Raw genomic sequence first — 16,180 nt, 5'->3', positions numbered from 1 at the left:
CCAACTGCATCCTGAACTATATTAGCAAGAGTGTAGCCATATTTCAAGTGTAGTGATCATTCCATTCTAGTCAGCACTTGTGAGACTGTATCTGGAGTATGATGTTGTCCAGTTTGGGCATTCCCGGTGAAAATGAGACATTGAGTTAATGGAGGGAGCTCAGCAAAGAGTCACCAAGTTGATGAAGAACTGGAGCATATGACAAATGAGGAGATGCTGAGAGAGCTGGATCTGCTCAGCCTTAAGAGAGAAAGCTAAGAGAGGGCCAAACTTCTCAGAAGGACCCAGTGGGAGGATGAGAGGCAATAGATATAGGCTGGAAAACTGGAATTCTGATTCAATATAAGAAAAAAAAATCTTTACTATGAAGGTAAAGATACTGGAACAGGTTGCCCAGAGAGGTTATGAAATCTCTATTCTTTGAAAAAGTCAACCTGCTATAATTTGGCCTTATTTTGATGGTTGAACTGCAGACATTTGGAACTCTCTTCTGATCTAAATTATTCCATGATTATCTCAGCTAGCCTCAGAGCATTACTAAGAATTTGTTCTGTACTATTTCATCTTCTCTTTCACGAAACATCACCTTGGGTTTTCTCAAGCAGGGAGAGTTAGAAAGGTCAACTCTGTGTGATGAATTCCTGAGGCATGTGATTTGTACCTCTGTAAAGAACTAAGACTCTTTAGTGTGCCTCAGCTTACGTGAACAGCTGTAGAACTTCTCTCAACTCCTATCTTTTCCTTCAAGGGCAATACTAAGCATTTTCTTCATTAGTCATAGCTCATGAATGTATTGGAAAGAAATGGGATAAGAAGATATCAGATAATGAAAATGCAAGACTGAAAAATAAAACTAAACTGGTAACTCATCCACTTTTTAAATTTAGTTTTATCGGTGTACCTTTTTTATCCCTCTTTTTGCCATTTTAGGTGACTAGATAAATTTGTTGCTTATGTAGCTATTTGTGCCCCTGGTAACTTTGGGCAGCTCTATGTTCTAGAATTTCTTATAGCAGAAAATTATGGTGAAATTCCACAACAAAATTAAATTCCAGGCTATTTGATAATGGTAGTGACATTCTAGGCCACCAGCATGAATCTGTTATGTATTCAGTTTCTTCAGGATCCCTCTTCTTACACCATGGTTCTTCCTATTTCTAGTGATTTTGTACGACTCTTCTTTTGTGTCAGTAAGATCTGAGACCAAGTTGGAAAGCCAGAAATTATTGTGTAAAAGTTAACAACAACTCATTCACTCTGGTCTGGAGCTAGCCTCTTAACCTAAGTAGCAGTTTGCTTTTCATTTAATCTTCTCATTGGGTTTTCTTCTTCTCAGTCCCTGTAAGTCTGTGAAACACTTGCATAGCTTTTCTCTTAGTGTGGTGAAGAATTTAGTCTGGAGCTTCATGGACAAAATATAAATATATAAAACATATACATTATGTTAGTAAGGACCTTCTACTCTTGAGTCTATAATTGCAAAATTGTCAGCCTTCTTCTGTAAGTCTCTGTTTCTGACATGGTGAAGCAGATTTTAATCTAGGTGGCCTCAAGTGCTGTGCTCTTAACTTGAGTAAAGCACTCTGATTAATGCTCTTGCAGAGCTCGATGCTTAGGACAACGTCCTTTTCCTCAGTGCACCTCTACAGATAAGAGGAAAATAAATTTTGGTTGACTAAATGTTGGTTACTTTTGTTTTATATAGAAAACAGTCCACAGTCAGAATGCTGTGTGGATCAGAAGGCCATGGAAGGGGAAAAAAATGAAAACAGAACAAAGAAATCTGAAGAACCTGAAAAGCCAGAAGAAAAGAGTGACAACCAGGGGGAGAAGGACGGTAAAAACAAACAATGTAAACACAAACGAGAAAAAGAACCCGGCGAGCAGGGGATGCCTAAGACAGATGTCCAGGACAAAGATGAAATGAATAGTAAGGAGAGAGAGCAATCTGAGTATTTCTCAGATACCATACTTACTGTACTTCATAACAAAGTCAATATAGGAATGATCGCAGTTATTAAAGAGGTTAGCATGCTACTGCCAGAGCTGAGTTTAGGAGAGGCACTGATTCTCCCAGCTACCCTCCTACTGATTTGTCTACATTCAAGATCACTCAGAATATTTTAGACACCACCCATAAAAGAGATGCCTTTCAGGAGAGCTCTGTAATTTGGGGGGGGGGGGGGGGGGGAGGGTTGTTTTGTTTAGTTTTGTTCTTTATGGTGGAAATGCCGGCTGTCTTTGTAACAAGTTAGTGTACGTGCTAAAGGAAACCTCTGAGAGGCATACATTGACTTCCTAGGATTAAACAGAGCCATGACTTTAACATAAATACTTATGCTGAGAGGAATGCTGTTCCCCCCTGCCCCCCTTTCTTTGCCTGTCTTCAGTGTGTTTTGCATCTGTGGGGATAGGTTGATTTCAAAGGGATTTATCTGATGTGCTGTGTGTCTGTCTGTAGCCTCTTCTGATGCTGACATTAGCCACCACCTAAGAATTCCTGAATGACCTGTCTTGTTTTCAAGTGCCAATGTCCTCTTTTGTGGGAAGCCAGAGGAGTTTTCTGCATGTGATGCTCAGAGGAATGATGTGGATTCTGTAGCAGAAGTAACTGCTATAGACAGCTCTCTTGAGAAGCTGGAGATAAAAGTGGGGTCATCAGAGCGCCTCACGTAGGCACTGAAAGCATGCATTCAGGGTGAATAGAAACAGGACAGGACTTCAAAAGAAACAAGACAGGCAGAGGGCAAAGGTTACTTCAGCCAATCTTCTCTTAGTACTGCCTTATCTTTGTGGTGCTGTACTCATCAGCTCCCAGGTTCCAGCTGTTACGTGCCCAGAGAGGAAGGGCTTTGCCTGTCACTGCACAAAGAAGCCTTCCTTCCTTTTCAGCCAGCCATGCAGAAACTGGGAAGTGGGTAGAGAAGTCAAGAGTAGAGCTGGTATAGTCAAATGATACTTTCTAAAATGGCTTCGTGTTAGCATTGGTGCTTCATGTAAGTGTGGTGGGATAGGAAATGGTTCTAATGGCTTAACTCTAGTGCAGTCCAACATTAGCACCAGTTCACAGAGCAGGGCAGACACAGCATAAAGCCTAACTGCTTGGTATGCTTTAAGCAGAGCTTTCACCAAAGGCCCCATTAGCATCCCCTATAAATGCTGCCACCTCTGGAGAAAGACCTAATGGTCCAGAATTTCATTGTGGGAATAAGATCAGAATAGAGAAATGGCCCACCCTAATAAAGGGAGCTCACCCCGCCACCAGTACCTGTCAGGTGATGCTAAGCAGATACTGGGGGAACTCATCAGAGCATTTACCTCAGAAATTGTCAATGAGCCTTGCAGGCAAATAAGAACTGAGCTAGTGATAGATATAAAAAACAGGATGGTACCTCAATCGCCCGTATATGCAGAACTATCTAGCCTTCATCTCAACTTCTGAGAATACGGGGAAGTTTGTATTTGCCCCAGTACGGTAAAAGCCTAGATTCCTTAAAAAATAAAAATAAATTTGTTATGAGCATGATTTTATTTCACGTAAAGCTCCCCCATCTAGATGAGTTATTTCAGCTGCTCTGTAGTATACGTAGCTCTCTCATGTACAACATATTTGGGACTTTTTCCCAAGCATTGTGTGTAATGACAGAATCTTAAAAGTCACTGTTGGAGGTGGGGCTGGTTTCACCCAGATGGCATTGGCTGCTCTCCACACAGGCCTGATGGGTACTGAACAATTTAAGTGAACTGCAATTGCAAAACAAGCCTCCCTACAAAGCCTCGAGTATTCTGTGTAAACAAAAGTGGACAGGGTCTTTAGTTTAAATTTCTCAACTCCCATAATTCACATTGCCCAAGGGCTTAATTTACTTCAAAGGAAGTTTGTTTTGTCTAGAAGCTGATGCAATAAAAATTCCTGATGGTGCTATTTACAATAATGCATTTTTAATCCTGAGAGAAAGCCATCCCATGTAGTGTTCCTGTTAGGTAATGCCTAAGTTTTGAGCTGGCCTCAGCAAGGGGGCAAATTTCACCTACCAGGATTAAAGGCAAATGTTGTTTTTTTAAAGCATCGTGGTAAAAGAATGCACAGCTGGGCAGATGATTTGAATGGCAGATTTCAGCCTGGCTGGAAAGGCAACATGCTGCTTGTTTAATGTAATCTCAGCCTATCTAAGTATCTACAGACAACAGTGCCAAATAATCTTCAAGCTACACGATGAAAACAGAAAGCATGTTCAGCTCCACCTGATCTAGTGAGCTACGTCTCCACAGACCATTACAATTCTGGGCTCTCTTTCTTCTGCCATTCATAGCTGGCTGAATCTAAACAAATTGCACTGCAGTTAGGAACCTTGCTTCGGTTAACTACTGGTGTGACTGGAGAATCTGGCCCTGGCATGTTTTACTGGGTATGTGCACTTACTGATGTGTCATTATCCCGGTGTGTCAGGTCCCGGTAGACTGGAAGCTGGCAAATGTTGTGCCGATTTTCAAGAAGGGTCAGAAAGAAGACCCTTGCAATTACAGGCCTGTCAGTCTCACGTCAGTGCCTGGTAAAATCATGGAGAAGATGATTCTCGAACTTATTGAGGCGCACCTGGGGGACAAAGCAGTCATTGGTCCCAGCCAGCATGGGTTTGTGAAGGGTAGGTCCTGCCTAACTAACTTGATTTCCTTTTATGATAAGATCACCCGTATGGTGGACCAAGGGAAACCAGCTGATGTGATTTTTTTGGACTTCAGCAAGGCTTTTGACACGGTCTCCCATAGGATCCTACTGGACAAAATGTCCAGCATACAGCTAAATAAAAACATCATACAATGGGTGAGCAATTGGCTAACGGGCAGGGCCCAAAGGGTTATGGTAAATGGGGCTGCGTCAGGCTGGCGGGCGGTCACTAGTGGGGTCCCTCAAGGCTCCATTTTAGGGCCGGTACTTTTCAATATTTTTATAAACGATCTGGATGTAGGAATAGAGGGTATTTTGAGCAAGTTTGCTGATGACACCAAACTTGGAGGAGTCGTGGACTCGAATGAGGGTGGTAAGGCCTTGCAGAGAGATCTGGATAGGTTGGAGAGCTGGGCAATCACCAACTGTATGAAGTTCAATAAGAGCAAGTGCCGGGTCCTGCACCTGGGACGGGGAAACCCTGGCTGCACGTACAGACTGGGCGATGAGACGCTGGAGAGCAGCCTAGAAGAGAGGGATCTGGGGGTCGTGGTAGACAGCAAGTTGAATATGAGCCAGCAGTGTGCCCTGGCAGCCAGGAGGGCCAACCGTGTCCTGGGGTGCATCAAGCACGGCATCGCTAGTAGGTCAAGGGAGGTGATTGTCCCGCTCTACTCTGCGCTGGTGCGGCCTCACCTCGAGTACTGTGTGCAGTTCTGGGCACCACAGTATAAAAAGGACATGAAACTGTTGGAGAGTGTCCAGAGGAGGGCTACGAAGATGGTGATAGGCCTGGAGGGGAAGACGTACGAAGAACGGCTGAGGTCACTGGGCCTGTTCAGCCTGGAGAAGAGGAGGCTGAGAGGAGACCTCATCACAGTCTACAACTTCCTCGTAAGGGGGTGTCGAGAGACAGGAGACCTTTTCTCCATTAACACCAGTGACAGGACCCGCGGGAACGGGGTTAAGCTGAGGCAGGGGAAATTTAGGCTTGACATCAGAAGGGGGTTCTTCACAGAGAGGGTGGTTGCACACTGGAACAGGCTCCCCAGGGAAGTTGTCACTGCACCGAGCCTGTCTGAATTTAAGAAGAGATTGGACTGTGCACTTAGTCACATGGTCTGAACTTTTGGGTAGACCTGTGCGGTGTCAAGAGTTGGACTTGATGATCCTTAAGGGTCCCTTCCAACTCAGGATATTCTATGATTCTATGATTCTATGATTATCAAAGTTGGTATCAACACATATTCTTATATTCTTTTCTCATTCTTAATTTCTTGCCTTTCAAGTAAATACCTTCTGTGAACCTGAGCCAACAGGATTGATTCCAGGAGTATGTGTTCAGAACCTGGTGAAGATTTTTGCGAACAGGCCCAAGCCAGCAGTAGATGGGATGAATATTACTTTTTATGAGGGCCAGATCACAGTGTTTCTTGGTCACAATGGAGCAGGAAAGACAACCACCATGTAAGTCTGTATTTTAAAGAAGCAAATCCAGAGCAGTGTTCTATTGAGTCCTAAGGAGCAGCCTTCTCTTCACTCTTCCCTTGTTTCTCTGCCACCCTTGTGGCTAGATTGACACATCAAGCTTGTCCCAGACAGGGAAATGCTGCCCCTAGGCAAAGACAAGATACCCTGGTCTAGCTAAAGCTTTGAGAGTGAGGCAATGGTGACACACGCTAGTGGAAGTATAGAAAGGAGGAAGCAGTTCTCTCCTCCAACACCCCAACATTAATTTCCTATGGCCAACTCCCAGTAGGTGAGGAGTAAGAAACACCTGGCTGAAAGAGATGAAGATTTGAGAACTACTACAGTCTGCATATTCTTGGTTTCTCTAAGTGGCTTTGTCAGACATACTTTTGGCCTGTGTGCAAAAGATGTAAGTTCAGATGCTCTTTAGACAAAATGATTATGTATATTAAAGATCTATACCCAGATTAAAATGTTCCTTTAGTTCTAGAACCCTAAAGTCACACGAAGGTGGACTTCAAGCATGTTTAATCTTCTTTATACAGGACTTTATCATAATAGGATTAATTGGTGAACAAAACACTTAACGAGTCTGTGAAGAGTTCACCAAATGTTGAAAGAACAGAAGTGTTTCATTACAATGTTCCCCAGCAGAACAGTTTAGTTTTTTAACTCTAAAGACTTTTATTTCAAAGCACTTTAAATTGCCTTTGAAAATTTTAATTGTTCCATGAAAAATGTTTGACCCCAAACAAAATGATTCTGATCTGCAGAAATGTTGTGTAAATGTATTTGTTGACGGTTGGACAAGATGATCTTAGAGGTCTTTTCCAACCTTGATGATTCTGTGATTCTGCTGATAAAAAAAAAAAAAAAAAAATTCTACTGCTCTGAAATTTTCAGAACTGAGAAATCCACTATCCTATCCATTTGCAACCCAATGTTCTGCCGCCCTTCCATTTTACGGAAAATAAAGGTTAAGGTATGAGCCAGTCAGCATGGCTAGAGACCTTAAAGCACTATTGGTCCTACTGAGCTTCATTTTAGACCCATTTGTACAGAGGAGTAGTGTAACACACTTAACAAGCTACTCTGAAACAGCATAGCTGACAGAAACAGTTTTCTGTTTGCAGGCCAAAACCATGCAGGCAGGTTTATCAGAAGTTTTAAACATTAGCAGAGCCACAAGATTCTCACTGCAGTGGGCAAGAATATGTGTATGTATGCTTTTCATTAGATTGTTTCATCGAGGCCATAGTAAAGTCATCATGCTCCATCTAGTGGAATCACGTAAAGTGTGTTCCTAATCTGGCACAGAAAGATGGGTGGGTGGGAATTCCCTCATTTTATTTTCATAGGTCAATACTGACAGGCCTCTTCCCACCCACCTCTGGAACTGTGCTGATTGGTGGCCTGGATATTCAAACTCACATGGATTCCATCCGGCAACGATTAGGCATGTGCCCTCAGTACAACATCCTATTCAATCAGTAAGTATTGTTCCATACTAGCCTTAAGAACAAGAGTGCATTCTTGTCACATCCCCAAAGCCTGTGTTGTTTCTCTTGCTCTGCTCACAGTGTACCTCTGTATCTCAGAGGTTCTTCTCCAACTCTTAACACTTCTATAATACAGCTGTTGTATGTCCTCAGTAGATTTCTCTGGCATCATTTATCTGGGAACAAACAAGTTTCCAAGGAAGATGACAGTGTTCTTTGTATTGGCATTTTATGTAGTAGGGTGGGTTGGCAGGAGTTCAGCCTGGGATTTCATGCACTATAATGTAGCCCCCCCCCCCCTTTTTTTTTTCCTAAAGCAGAAAAATCTGATCTGACACTGTAGTAGCAGGATATTTTTATGCCCATTGTGCCCTACCACTTGACAGTTGACTACCTTCTCAGATGACTTCCAGATTTACTGCCATCAGTTGGTAGTCATACCATCAGTAGTATTTCTTCCTCCATGCTGTTGCCCACATCGGCACCTGTTTTATTCCCGTAAACAGGTAGCTTGATGTCTGCTATGCCTGTTCCTTTGGTAGCAGTTTCTGATTTGAAAAGGCAAAGGAAGATCCTATGACAGCTGAGTGAAGTATGTTGATACCAAACAATATCTGTGATCCAAGTTTAGGATAAAGTAGCTCCTCTTCCTTTCAGCAAGATAAACCTAGAGCAAATCTATTGTTTGGAAAAATTGTGCTAATTCATTTAAATTGCCTTGTTGCCTTTCTGTCTGATTTCACAGCCTTACTGTAGCAGAACACATATTGTTTTATTCCCAACTGAAAGGGAGATCCAGGGATGAAGCTGAACAAGAGCTGGAAATGATGCTAGAGGACATGGGCCTCACCCATAAAAGGAATGAAGAGGCTCAGAATTTGTCAGGTGCCCACAAGATTGTTCTAAGGGGGGGCTGTTTTTGTTTTTTGTTTTTTTCCTGCTGCCTTTTCTTCCTCTGTGGGTGAAGAACTCAAGTATTGTTTTAGTTCCATTGTTTGAGGCTGCATTTTGCCAAATCACTGTGCACTAGGGAGGTCTTTACTCTTGAAGAGATTGCTTAATGGGACTGCACAAAAAGCTGGCAAAATCTGTTCCTGAAGCTTGTGCTTCTTATAAATGTAACAAATTCAAATATACGTAAAAGTTGCTGTTTTAAAATGAATATATAAAAATATATACATCAATGTAACAACAACAACAGTCTATATAATTTCAAGGCAAATGAAATATTTTACCGCCGTGCTGGTCCCCTGCTTGTGTCAGTACTCTAGAATACTGCATGATTTGGTAGGGGCAACTTCTTTAATTCTAAAGGTTAAAAAATGCATGCCGTGTATTTAAACATATTTCAGTTTCAGGTTCAAAAGCTGAATTGAATACAGAGCCAGGAGTTCTTACGCTTTTGTCTTGATTGCAGCTGTAAAAGTTGGCTGATTTCACACAAGAATATGAAAAATCTCAGATCTTCGTGCTTTTTCTTTAGGCCAGAACCAGAAAATGTAACACGGAAATTAAAAATTCTAAAAAGATAAATCAATTATATATATGTATATATATATAATAATGAATGAGTTGTTTTGAACTTCAGAAGAAAAATTTGACTATATATCCAACTTTGCAGAAGTTTGTTTATTTGAGGATGGGTTTTATTTTACTTGTATCAGTTTGTCTCTCTCTACCCTGAAAAACTGTGTTTAATTACATCCCTACCACATGCATGATTCATCTCAGACTCCTGAGTGTCTCCATCCTCTGGCAGGTGGAATGCAAAGAAAACTCTCTGTTGCCATTGCTTTTGTTGGTGAAGCGAAAGTGGTAGTTTTGGATGAGCCCACTTCTGGAGTCGATCCATATTCCAGGCGATCTATCTGGGATCTTCTGCTGAAGTATCGCTCAGGTAACAGGTTTTAGGGAGTAAAGTTGTTTTTTTTGTTTTTTTTTTAAGCCTGCAATAGATACAGCATGTGCCTGCTGTGTAAACTGTTTTATCATAGAATGGTTTGGTTTGGAAGGGACCTTAAAAACCATCTAATTTCAACCCCCCTGCCATGGGCAGGGATGCCTCCCACAAGACCAGCTTGCTCAAAGCCCCATTCAACCTGGCCTTAAACACTTCCGGGGATGGGGCATCTACAGCTTCTCTGGGAAACCTGTTCCAGTGCTTCACCACCCTCATAGTAAAGAATTTCTTCCTGAGATCTGATCTAAATCTATCCTTTTTCTCACTTTCCCCCTTTAGGTACTGCAAAGTTTGCATGCTGGGGAATCTTGTTATGCAAACAAGATTCTTTGAGCAGACGATTATGGATGCAGCAAACTGAGTGCTGGCCCTGGTGAAGAGAAAACCCTGCATGAATTGCCAAAAACTATGCACTGTTTTGAGTTCCTGAGAGAGGTCATCCCTTAAATGTTCTTCCTTTTTCCTTTTAGGCAGAACCATCATCCTCTCAACCCATCACATGGATGAGGCAGACATTCTTGGAGACAGAATAGCTATCATATCCCAAGGAAAACTCTTCTGCTCAGGCTCCCCTGTATTCCTTAAGAACTGCTTTGGATCTGGCTTCTATCTCACTCTTGTTCGCAAGATGAAAAACACCAGAATTGTAAGGAATGCAGTAAGTATGTGCTTGCCTCCTCAAGTGATCCGAAGAATACATGTGTGCACTGCACCAAGGTAGAAAGCAATCAAGCACTGCTTGAGGCTTTGTACAAAACTGACTTCAAAATGAAGAAAACAATGACAGAATTTGATACCGCTTCATGAAGTTACATGGCTACATGAGGATCTCTGTAAAAATCTCTGATTTTATAAATATGTATTCAGCAGGACAAGTGAAAATAGTAATTTGACATGAAGTCTTCAGTGGTCTATAATTCACTTTTCTCAGTTATGAGTTATGTCTATCAAAACCTTTACCTGTCAAGTTGCCTTTGTGCGTATACCGATCTTTCTGATGCCTCCTTTGCAGTATACTTGTAAACATGGTGCTCTCTAGTACCTAGCTCAAATGCCAGAGGAGTCTAAATTAATCCATAGCTAAAGCAGAATTCCACAGCTTGAGAAGTGCAGTTCTGGATTGTTTCTACTGTAGGAAGCACTTTCAGCCTTAGTACCAACGTGAGCTGTATAGTTATGGCCACTGCTGATCGCATTTCCCCAGATATTTGCATGTAATTTAGAACTGACAAATATGATTTGTGCAGGAGAATTTGTGTTGTCTGTTTTATTTAATCCAGTCCTCAGATGACCTTCAGTGCAATATGTTCCAGATGCTTCAGATATGATGTATTTTTCACTGACTCAAAGTGTTCAAAGGCTGACAGCCTTTATATACTGTTCTGCGTGTATCTGAAGCACTTTCATCTTTGTATCTGTTGCTTGTCCATGCCAGTCATTTTGTAGCTGTGGATCTCAGTGTTCCTGCTCCTGCTCCAGCTGTGCACACAGGGACAAAGAAGGAACTCAAGTGCAGGAACTGGATGGTAAGAAGTGGAATAGTTCAGCATTCTAGCACATGGCTATGTCTCATGTTGTACTGCAGTCTCACCTGCAGTACAACTGCTGGTCACTCACCTGCAGATCACTGCTGCTGAGGTCCACTTTTCCAGCACTTGTCTAACCACCTTGGATTGTAAAATGAATGAAGTTTCTTCACACTTCTGTATACCATTGCCCCTGTTTGATATATGTGTGGTCTCAGTGTGCTTTGGAAGTCTTCTGTGGATTTTCAACAACTCTGCACCAAAATGTACAATTTGGTAATGAAAATGGAAGCACATCTAGAGCAAAAGAAACTGGCTTTCTCAGAAAAAGTTATTTTGGCTTTTTATGTCGAAGAAGAAATATTCCTGAAGATTTTGTTGTGTTTTATTAACAGACCTGAAATAGTTTCCTGCTACCTTGTTCCAGAACCATAATTAGTAACATGGCCCAGTCTATTACAGGTTAACTGAGGTATCTTTAAGTTGCATAAGAGAACAGTCCCCTTTCGTGTAGTACAAACAACAGCTTTTGAAATCATGCTTAGCATGGCGAAATATTAATTCTTGGAACACTGTTTTGACTTTTCACAGGAGATCTGAATGAGCTAGCAGAAGTAATTCATCATCATGTCCCAGAAGCAAAATTAATTGAAAGCATTGGTCAAGAACTTACTTACCTGTTGCCCAGTAAGCACTTTAAACAGCGATCTTATGCCAGTCTCTTCAGAGAACTGGAGGAAACATTGGATGACCTGGGACTTAGCAGTTTTGGAGTTTCAGACACTCCACTTGAAGAGGTAACAGACAAAATATTTGCTGGTCCTACCATCAGTCCCCAAAATGTTTTCTGAGGTTGTTCCTGCTCTTAAGCATGTAACCTTACTAATTCCTACATGTCCCTCAAAACCCAGTCACATTTGGTGTGGCACACTCAGAAAATCATTGGAATGGGCATAGAGAAAGGCCCCAAATCTGACTGTGTGTTAGCCTTGTGGAGCATGACTCATTAGCCAGACATATCTCTCTGTATCCAAGTTGGACCGTTTCTTTATTTTCTGAGATATTTCATAAGAGACCTCAGACTGTGTAGTAAGCAAGAGTACTGAAAAGGTATTGAAATCTTTTTTTCTGTTACATTAAAGGATAGTATATAGTGTTTCTGAGGTCAGGTTAATGTTCTGTTCTTTACCAGATGTGCTTGTCTCTGACAGGTTTTCCTAAAGGTCACAGCAGAAGCTGGCCCTGAAATGCAAAAAGCAGGTATAAATCCATCAATCAGTATTTGATAAACTTTTCTTGGGACTGTTCTGTATTCTGAATGCCAAGTAAAGAAGAGCTTCAGAACTTTTGGTCTATGTATGGTATTCTCATCAAAATACATTTAGTCAGTAAATACCTGATTTTAGGGCCTGACATGATATCTGAGAAACCAGATGAAGTTAGCAGAAATACTTTGATTGGATCAGGTCCATAACTGTGTAAATAAAGATGTAGTGTCCATCCCCCAGTTGTCAGTGGTTTTTGTAAGAAGTATTGTGTTGCCTAGAAGTCCATAAACTATCTACATGATTAACTAGTTCATCCTGCTGAGTGTATCATCTGTGTGATGCTACTGGATACAGCCACACTGCAACAATTATAATTAAAGCAATCTGGTGATGTGATAAATACTTTTGATCAAATCTTGAGCTCAGTAAAATATTTGTGCTGTCTTCATGTATGGAGAATGAAGTGTCTTCTCTGCCCCTTTTCATCAGGGTAATTCCTATTATTAATTGCAATTTTTAACCTAGGAGACAATCAAGAAAATGGTTCTACTTGTGGCAAAATTTCTACTGAGAACAAAACAGCTGAACAACCCCCACTGGAAACCAATGACACTTCTCAAATGTCAGTAGGCATAGCAGGAGATCGAAATGAAGGCAAAGGGTCCCGGAAGTATAAAGGTTTTCAGCTTGTACATCAGCAAATCAAAGCACTGTTCATCAAACGGTTCCACCATGCCTCCCGCAGCCACAAGGACTTCCTAGCCCAGGTATTGACTGGTTGGTGTCCTTGACTCTTTCCCATAATGTTCTCAACACTGTCTTTCCTGGTAATGTCTCCATGCGAAGCAACAGAGGTGCTGCAAATAGGTAACAGGTCCCTCACCTTTCTAAGCTATGGTTCCCACTGTTCTGTCTTTCTGCTTGTAATCTGTCATTCTCACCAAATTTGGGGTTCAATCACTACTAGCCCAGCATTTGCTTTTTAACACAGTACAGTTCTGTGACAACCAGTTTTAACTGAAAGCGTTAGAAGTTAAATAGTTGGTGTCTGGGAGCTAAACCAGATCTCTGTGCTCCTGCTGTCCCTCCTTCATTTATGTATATTACAAGCTGTGTACATTGTCACTCGGCAGCATATGTCTTAGTGTGGTGTTTTCATGTCCCCTGCAGATTGTTCTCCCTGCTAGTTTTGTGTTGCTGTCTTTAATGCTTACAGTCATTATTCCTCCATTTGGAGAATATCCTGCCTTAACCTTACACCCTTGGATCTATGGACAACAGTTCACTTTCTTCAGGTAAGAGGAATAGATAAATAAAAGTACATCCGTCATACAGACACAGTTTTCTCCCTAGCATTTAGGATCATGGGGCTCTGACTTACTGGGCTATCCTCAGTCTGTGTAGTGTAAAAAAGTAGTAATTCCACTAGAATCAGCATACGTCAAATAGCATGAAATTGGTGCATGTGGGGGAACACAGATAGTAGTATGTCTAACCAGTAGTCCTCAAATACATTGTTGTCTTTGGTACTCTTCTCCTTTTTCCTACCTGAATTCATGACCTCAGCACCTAAAAAGTTACATATCCTAACAGGAGATACAGTACAGTAAGAAATCTGTCTCTGGTATGCCATTACATGCCTTTATTCATAATCTTACAGAACAAGATTCAAACCTATCTGCTGACCTGTGGTAGGCTTATTTATAGTTGGTACAGTAATTGTAAAGTTATGGAAACAAGACAAAAGCAGAGACTCTTAGGTTTCGTTAATGCTGCTGCTTAGCAGTTTCTCCCCATGCTTCATCCTTTGGCTGGATCTATTTTTTTTCAGTCTAGTAGCACTTTGTCTCCTTTCGTTCTTCATAGAAGCTTCAGTTCTGTTCTCTCAGGTCACTGCACAATTCCGCTGTGCTCTTCAAGGCACTTGCTTCACCCTCACTTGCATCCATTCCACTGCTGAACTTTTGCACTAAGTCCAAATATGTGCAATGCAGAGGAAATTTAGAAACAATATGTAAGTCTTAGATGAGTCTGCAGCTAGCACAAAGCAACAAAACTGATGGCAGTAATAATTTTGAAGCATTTCCTCTGAGTTTTATATTGAAAATTTGCACAAAATTTTAATGTATTTTACACATACTGTGTAAAGCAACATTTAATATTCATATTTTAAAACGGCAATAGCAATATTCAGTAGTCTAGTGTTATTAGGCTATTAATTGTAGACACTTCACTGCTATTAGCTATAGTGTCTCTTTAGCCACAGCAAATGTAAAACATAGAGTATTTGAGTAGATGAACATTTTTCATCTTCTAATTACTGTGTGTGACAGGGCTAAGAGGGTAGAAATAAGTATTCAAGCCTGTTTGAAGAATATTGCCGTAAGAGTATGTGAGAAGTCATAATTTGATGTTAGGAGAAAAGGGCCATTGCTTTAACCTGTTAACCATCTTGGAAGGTTCTGTTGGTTTTACTTTGTTTGATTTTTTTTCGTGCCTTTCCTTAACAAAATAATTTAATTGTCAGCATAGGGAGGGGGCAGTTAGTTCTGCCATATGGGTGTCCTTCACCACTTGCTTATGTGTATTCTAGTACAATAATTTGATTTTTTTTATAGAGAAAGTCTTATCCTATTCCCTTAGCAATGAGCGTCCTGGCAGCGAGCAGATGGTCTTCCTTACTGATGCTTTCTTGAATAAACCTGGATTTGGAAATCGCTGTTTGAAGAATCAGCCCCTTACGTAAGTTGCTTGCTAATGTCTGTTGAATGAGACTCTACTAGGATAGTATTGGTAGAACCTGAGTAATGGAAAAAGAATGAATTGGCTTCACTTTCTGCTAGAGCCAATGCTTCAGATTGGTTGTTGGCAAGAATATCTCATGTCGGGTCAAAAATAACATACAGCAAAAAAATCCCCTGGATTAAGAATCAGTCACAGTGCTAGATGTGAATAGCTGGAAGACAGCTCATGTAGCCCTGTATTAGGAATTAGGCTACCAGGAAATGTGTGAGTAAGGCAATCCCAAATCTTCACAGCTTCCCTGGCACTTTCCACATGTGAGTCCCCTCGGGTTCCTCCTGTTCCCACTGGTGTGTTTGGAAGCAACAGCTTCATCAGTTGCTTGGATGGTGAAGTAGCAACAGGACAGTCTCTATGATTCAAAGTTATTCTCACTCTGAAGTGAGGATAACATTGGTAGAGCTCTTAATTTAACATCTGTCATCCACTTCCTCTGTCTGTGAGTCCTGCTTTGGAGTCATTTATCCCTGTCATGCTGTGCTTTGCCATTCCTTTTCTCCCACCTTTCTCTCAGCCATGAGAGAACCAGCAGCTTGATTCTTCTGGCTGTTTTCCCCTTGCTCTTCTCCTTTCTCCACTCTACCTGGTGCAGCAGGAACCAGGAGAAAACTTTAAATAAATAAAATAAACAACCAAAAAAAAAGAGAGAGAGAGAAGATGCCATGAGTAAGAAGCAAGGAGAAGGATAGTCTCCTTGCAAAGGTACCTCCTCACTATTTTTTTACCTCTACTAATGGGACCAACACAGTTCATTTGTTCCTTCAGTTCCCTATCCGTAAGCTGAAGACAGTAAATTTGGGAGAGGTCTGGGGGGAGATGTTACTTACTCATGTGACTACTTTGGAGTACTTAATGTTTATCAAGTACCCCAAAGTGTTGTTATTATTCAGAAGGCACAGGATAAGGGGTGAGAGGAGGGTGTCTGGTGAAAGCATTACGATTTTCTGTATTTGTGAGCTCTTATAAACTGTATCTCTGCACAGCTA

General features: G+C 41.3%; 1 protein-coding gene across 9 annotated transcripts in view; it reads left to right on the top strand.

The window, feature by feature from the left end:
- Window positions 1-16,180, top strand: part of ABCA4 (ATP binding cassette subfamily A member 4) — a 78,485-nt gene that overhangs the window by 43,782 nt on the left and 18,523 nt on the right. For 7 of the 9 annotated variants that reach the window (XM_035333870.1, XM_035333871.1, XM_035333874.1 and 4 more), the window contains 12 exons: window positions 1,706-1,930; window positions 5,959-6,136; window positions 7,498-7,629; window positions 8,384-8,523; window positions 9,398-9,535; window positions 10,069-10,256; window positions 11,034-11,124; window positions 11,716-11,921; window positions 12,336-12,384; window positions 12,918-13,159; window positions 13,563-13,687; window positions 15,036-15,134. In XM_035333870.1, coding sequence (XP_035189761.1) covers window positions 1,706-1,930; window positions 5,959-6,136; window positions 7,498-7,629; window positions 8,384-8,523; window positions 9,398-9,535; window positions 10,069-10,256; window positions 11,034-11,124; window positions 11,716-11,921; window positions 12,336-12,384; window positions 12,918-13,159; window positions 13,563-13,687; window positions 15,036-15,134 — 1,813 coding nt within the window. The remainder of the gene's footprint in view (window positions 1-1,705; window positions 1,931-5,958; window positions 6,137-7,497; window positions 7,630-8,383; window positions 8,524-9,397; window positions 9,536-10,068; window positions 10,257-11,033; window positions 11,125-11,715; window positions 11,922-12,335; window positions 12,385-12,917; window positions 13,160-13,562; window positions 13,688-15,035; window positions 15,135-16,180) is intronic. The other 2 variants (XM_035333872.1, XM_035333873.1) reach the window with 2 other exon arrangements.

This window comes from Oxyura jamaicensis, chromosome 8 (genome assembly GCF_011077185.1).
Source record: "Oxyura jamaicensis isolate SHBP4307 breed ruddy duck chromosome 8, BPBGC_Ojam_1.0, whole genome shotgun sequence".
In the NCBI taxonomy this organism is placed as follows: domain Eukaryota; kingdom Metazoa; phylum Chordata; class Aves; order Anseriformes; family Anatidae; genus Oxyura; species Oxyura jamaicensis.
The sequence above is the reverse complement of the archived record's forward strand: the minus strand, read 5'-3'. Positions and strand labels throughout refer to the sequence as shown.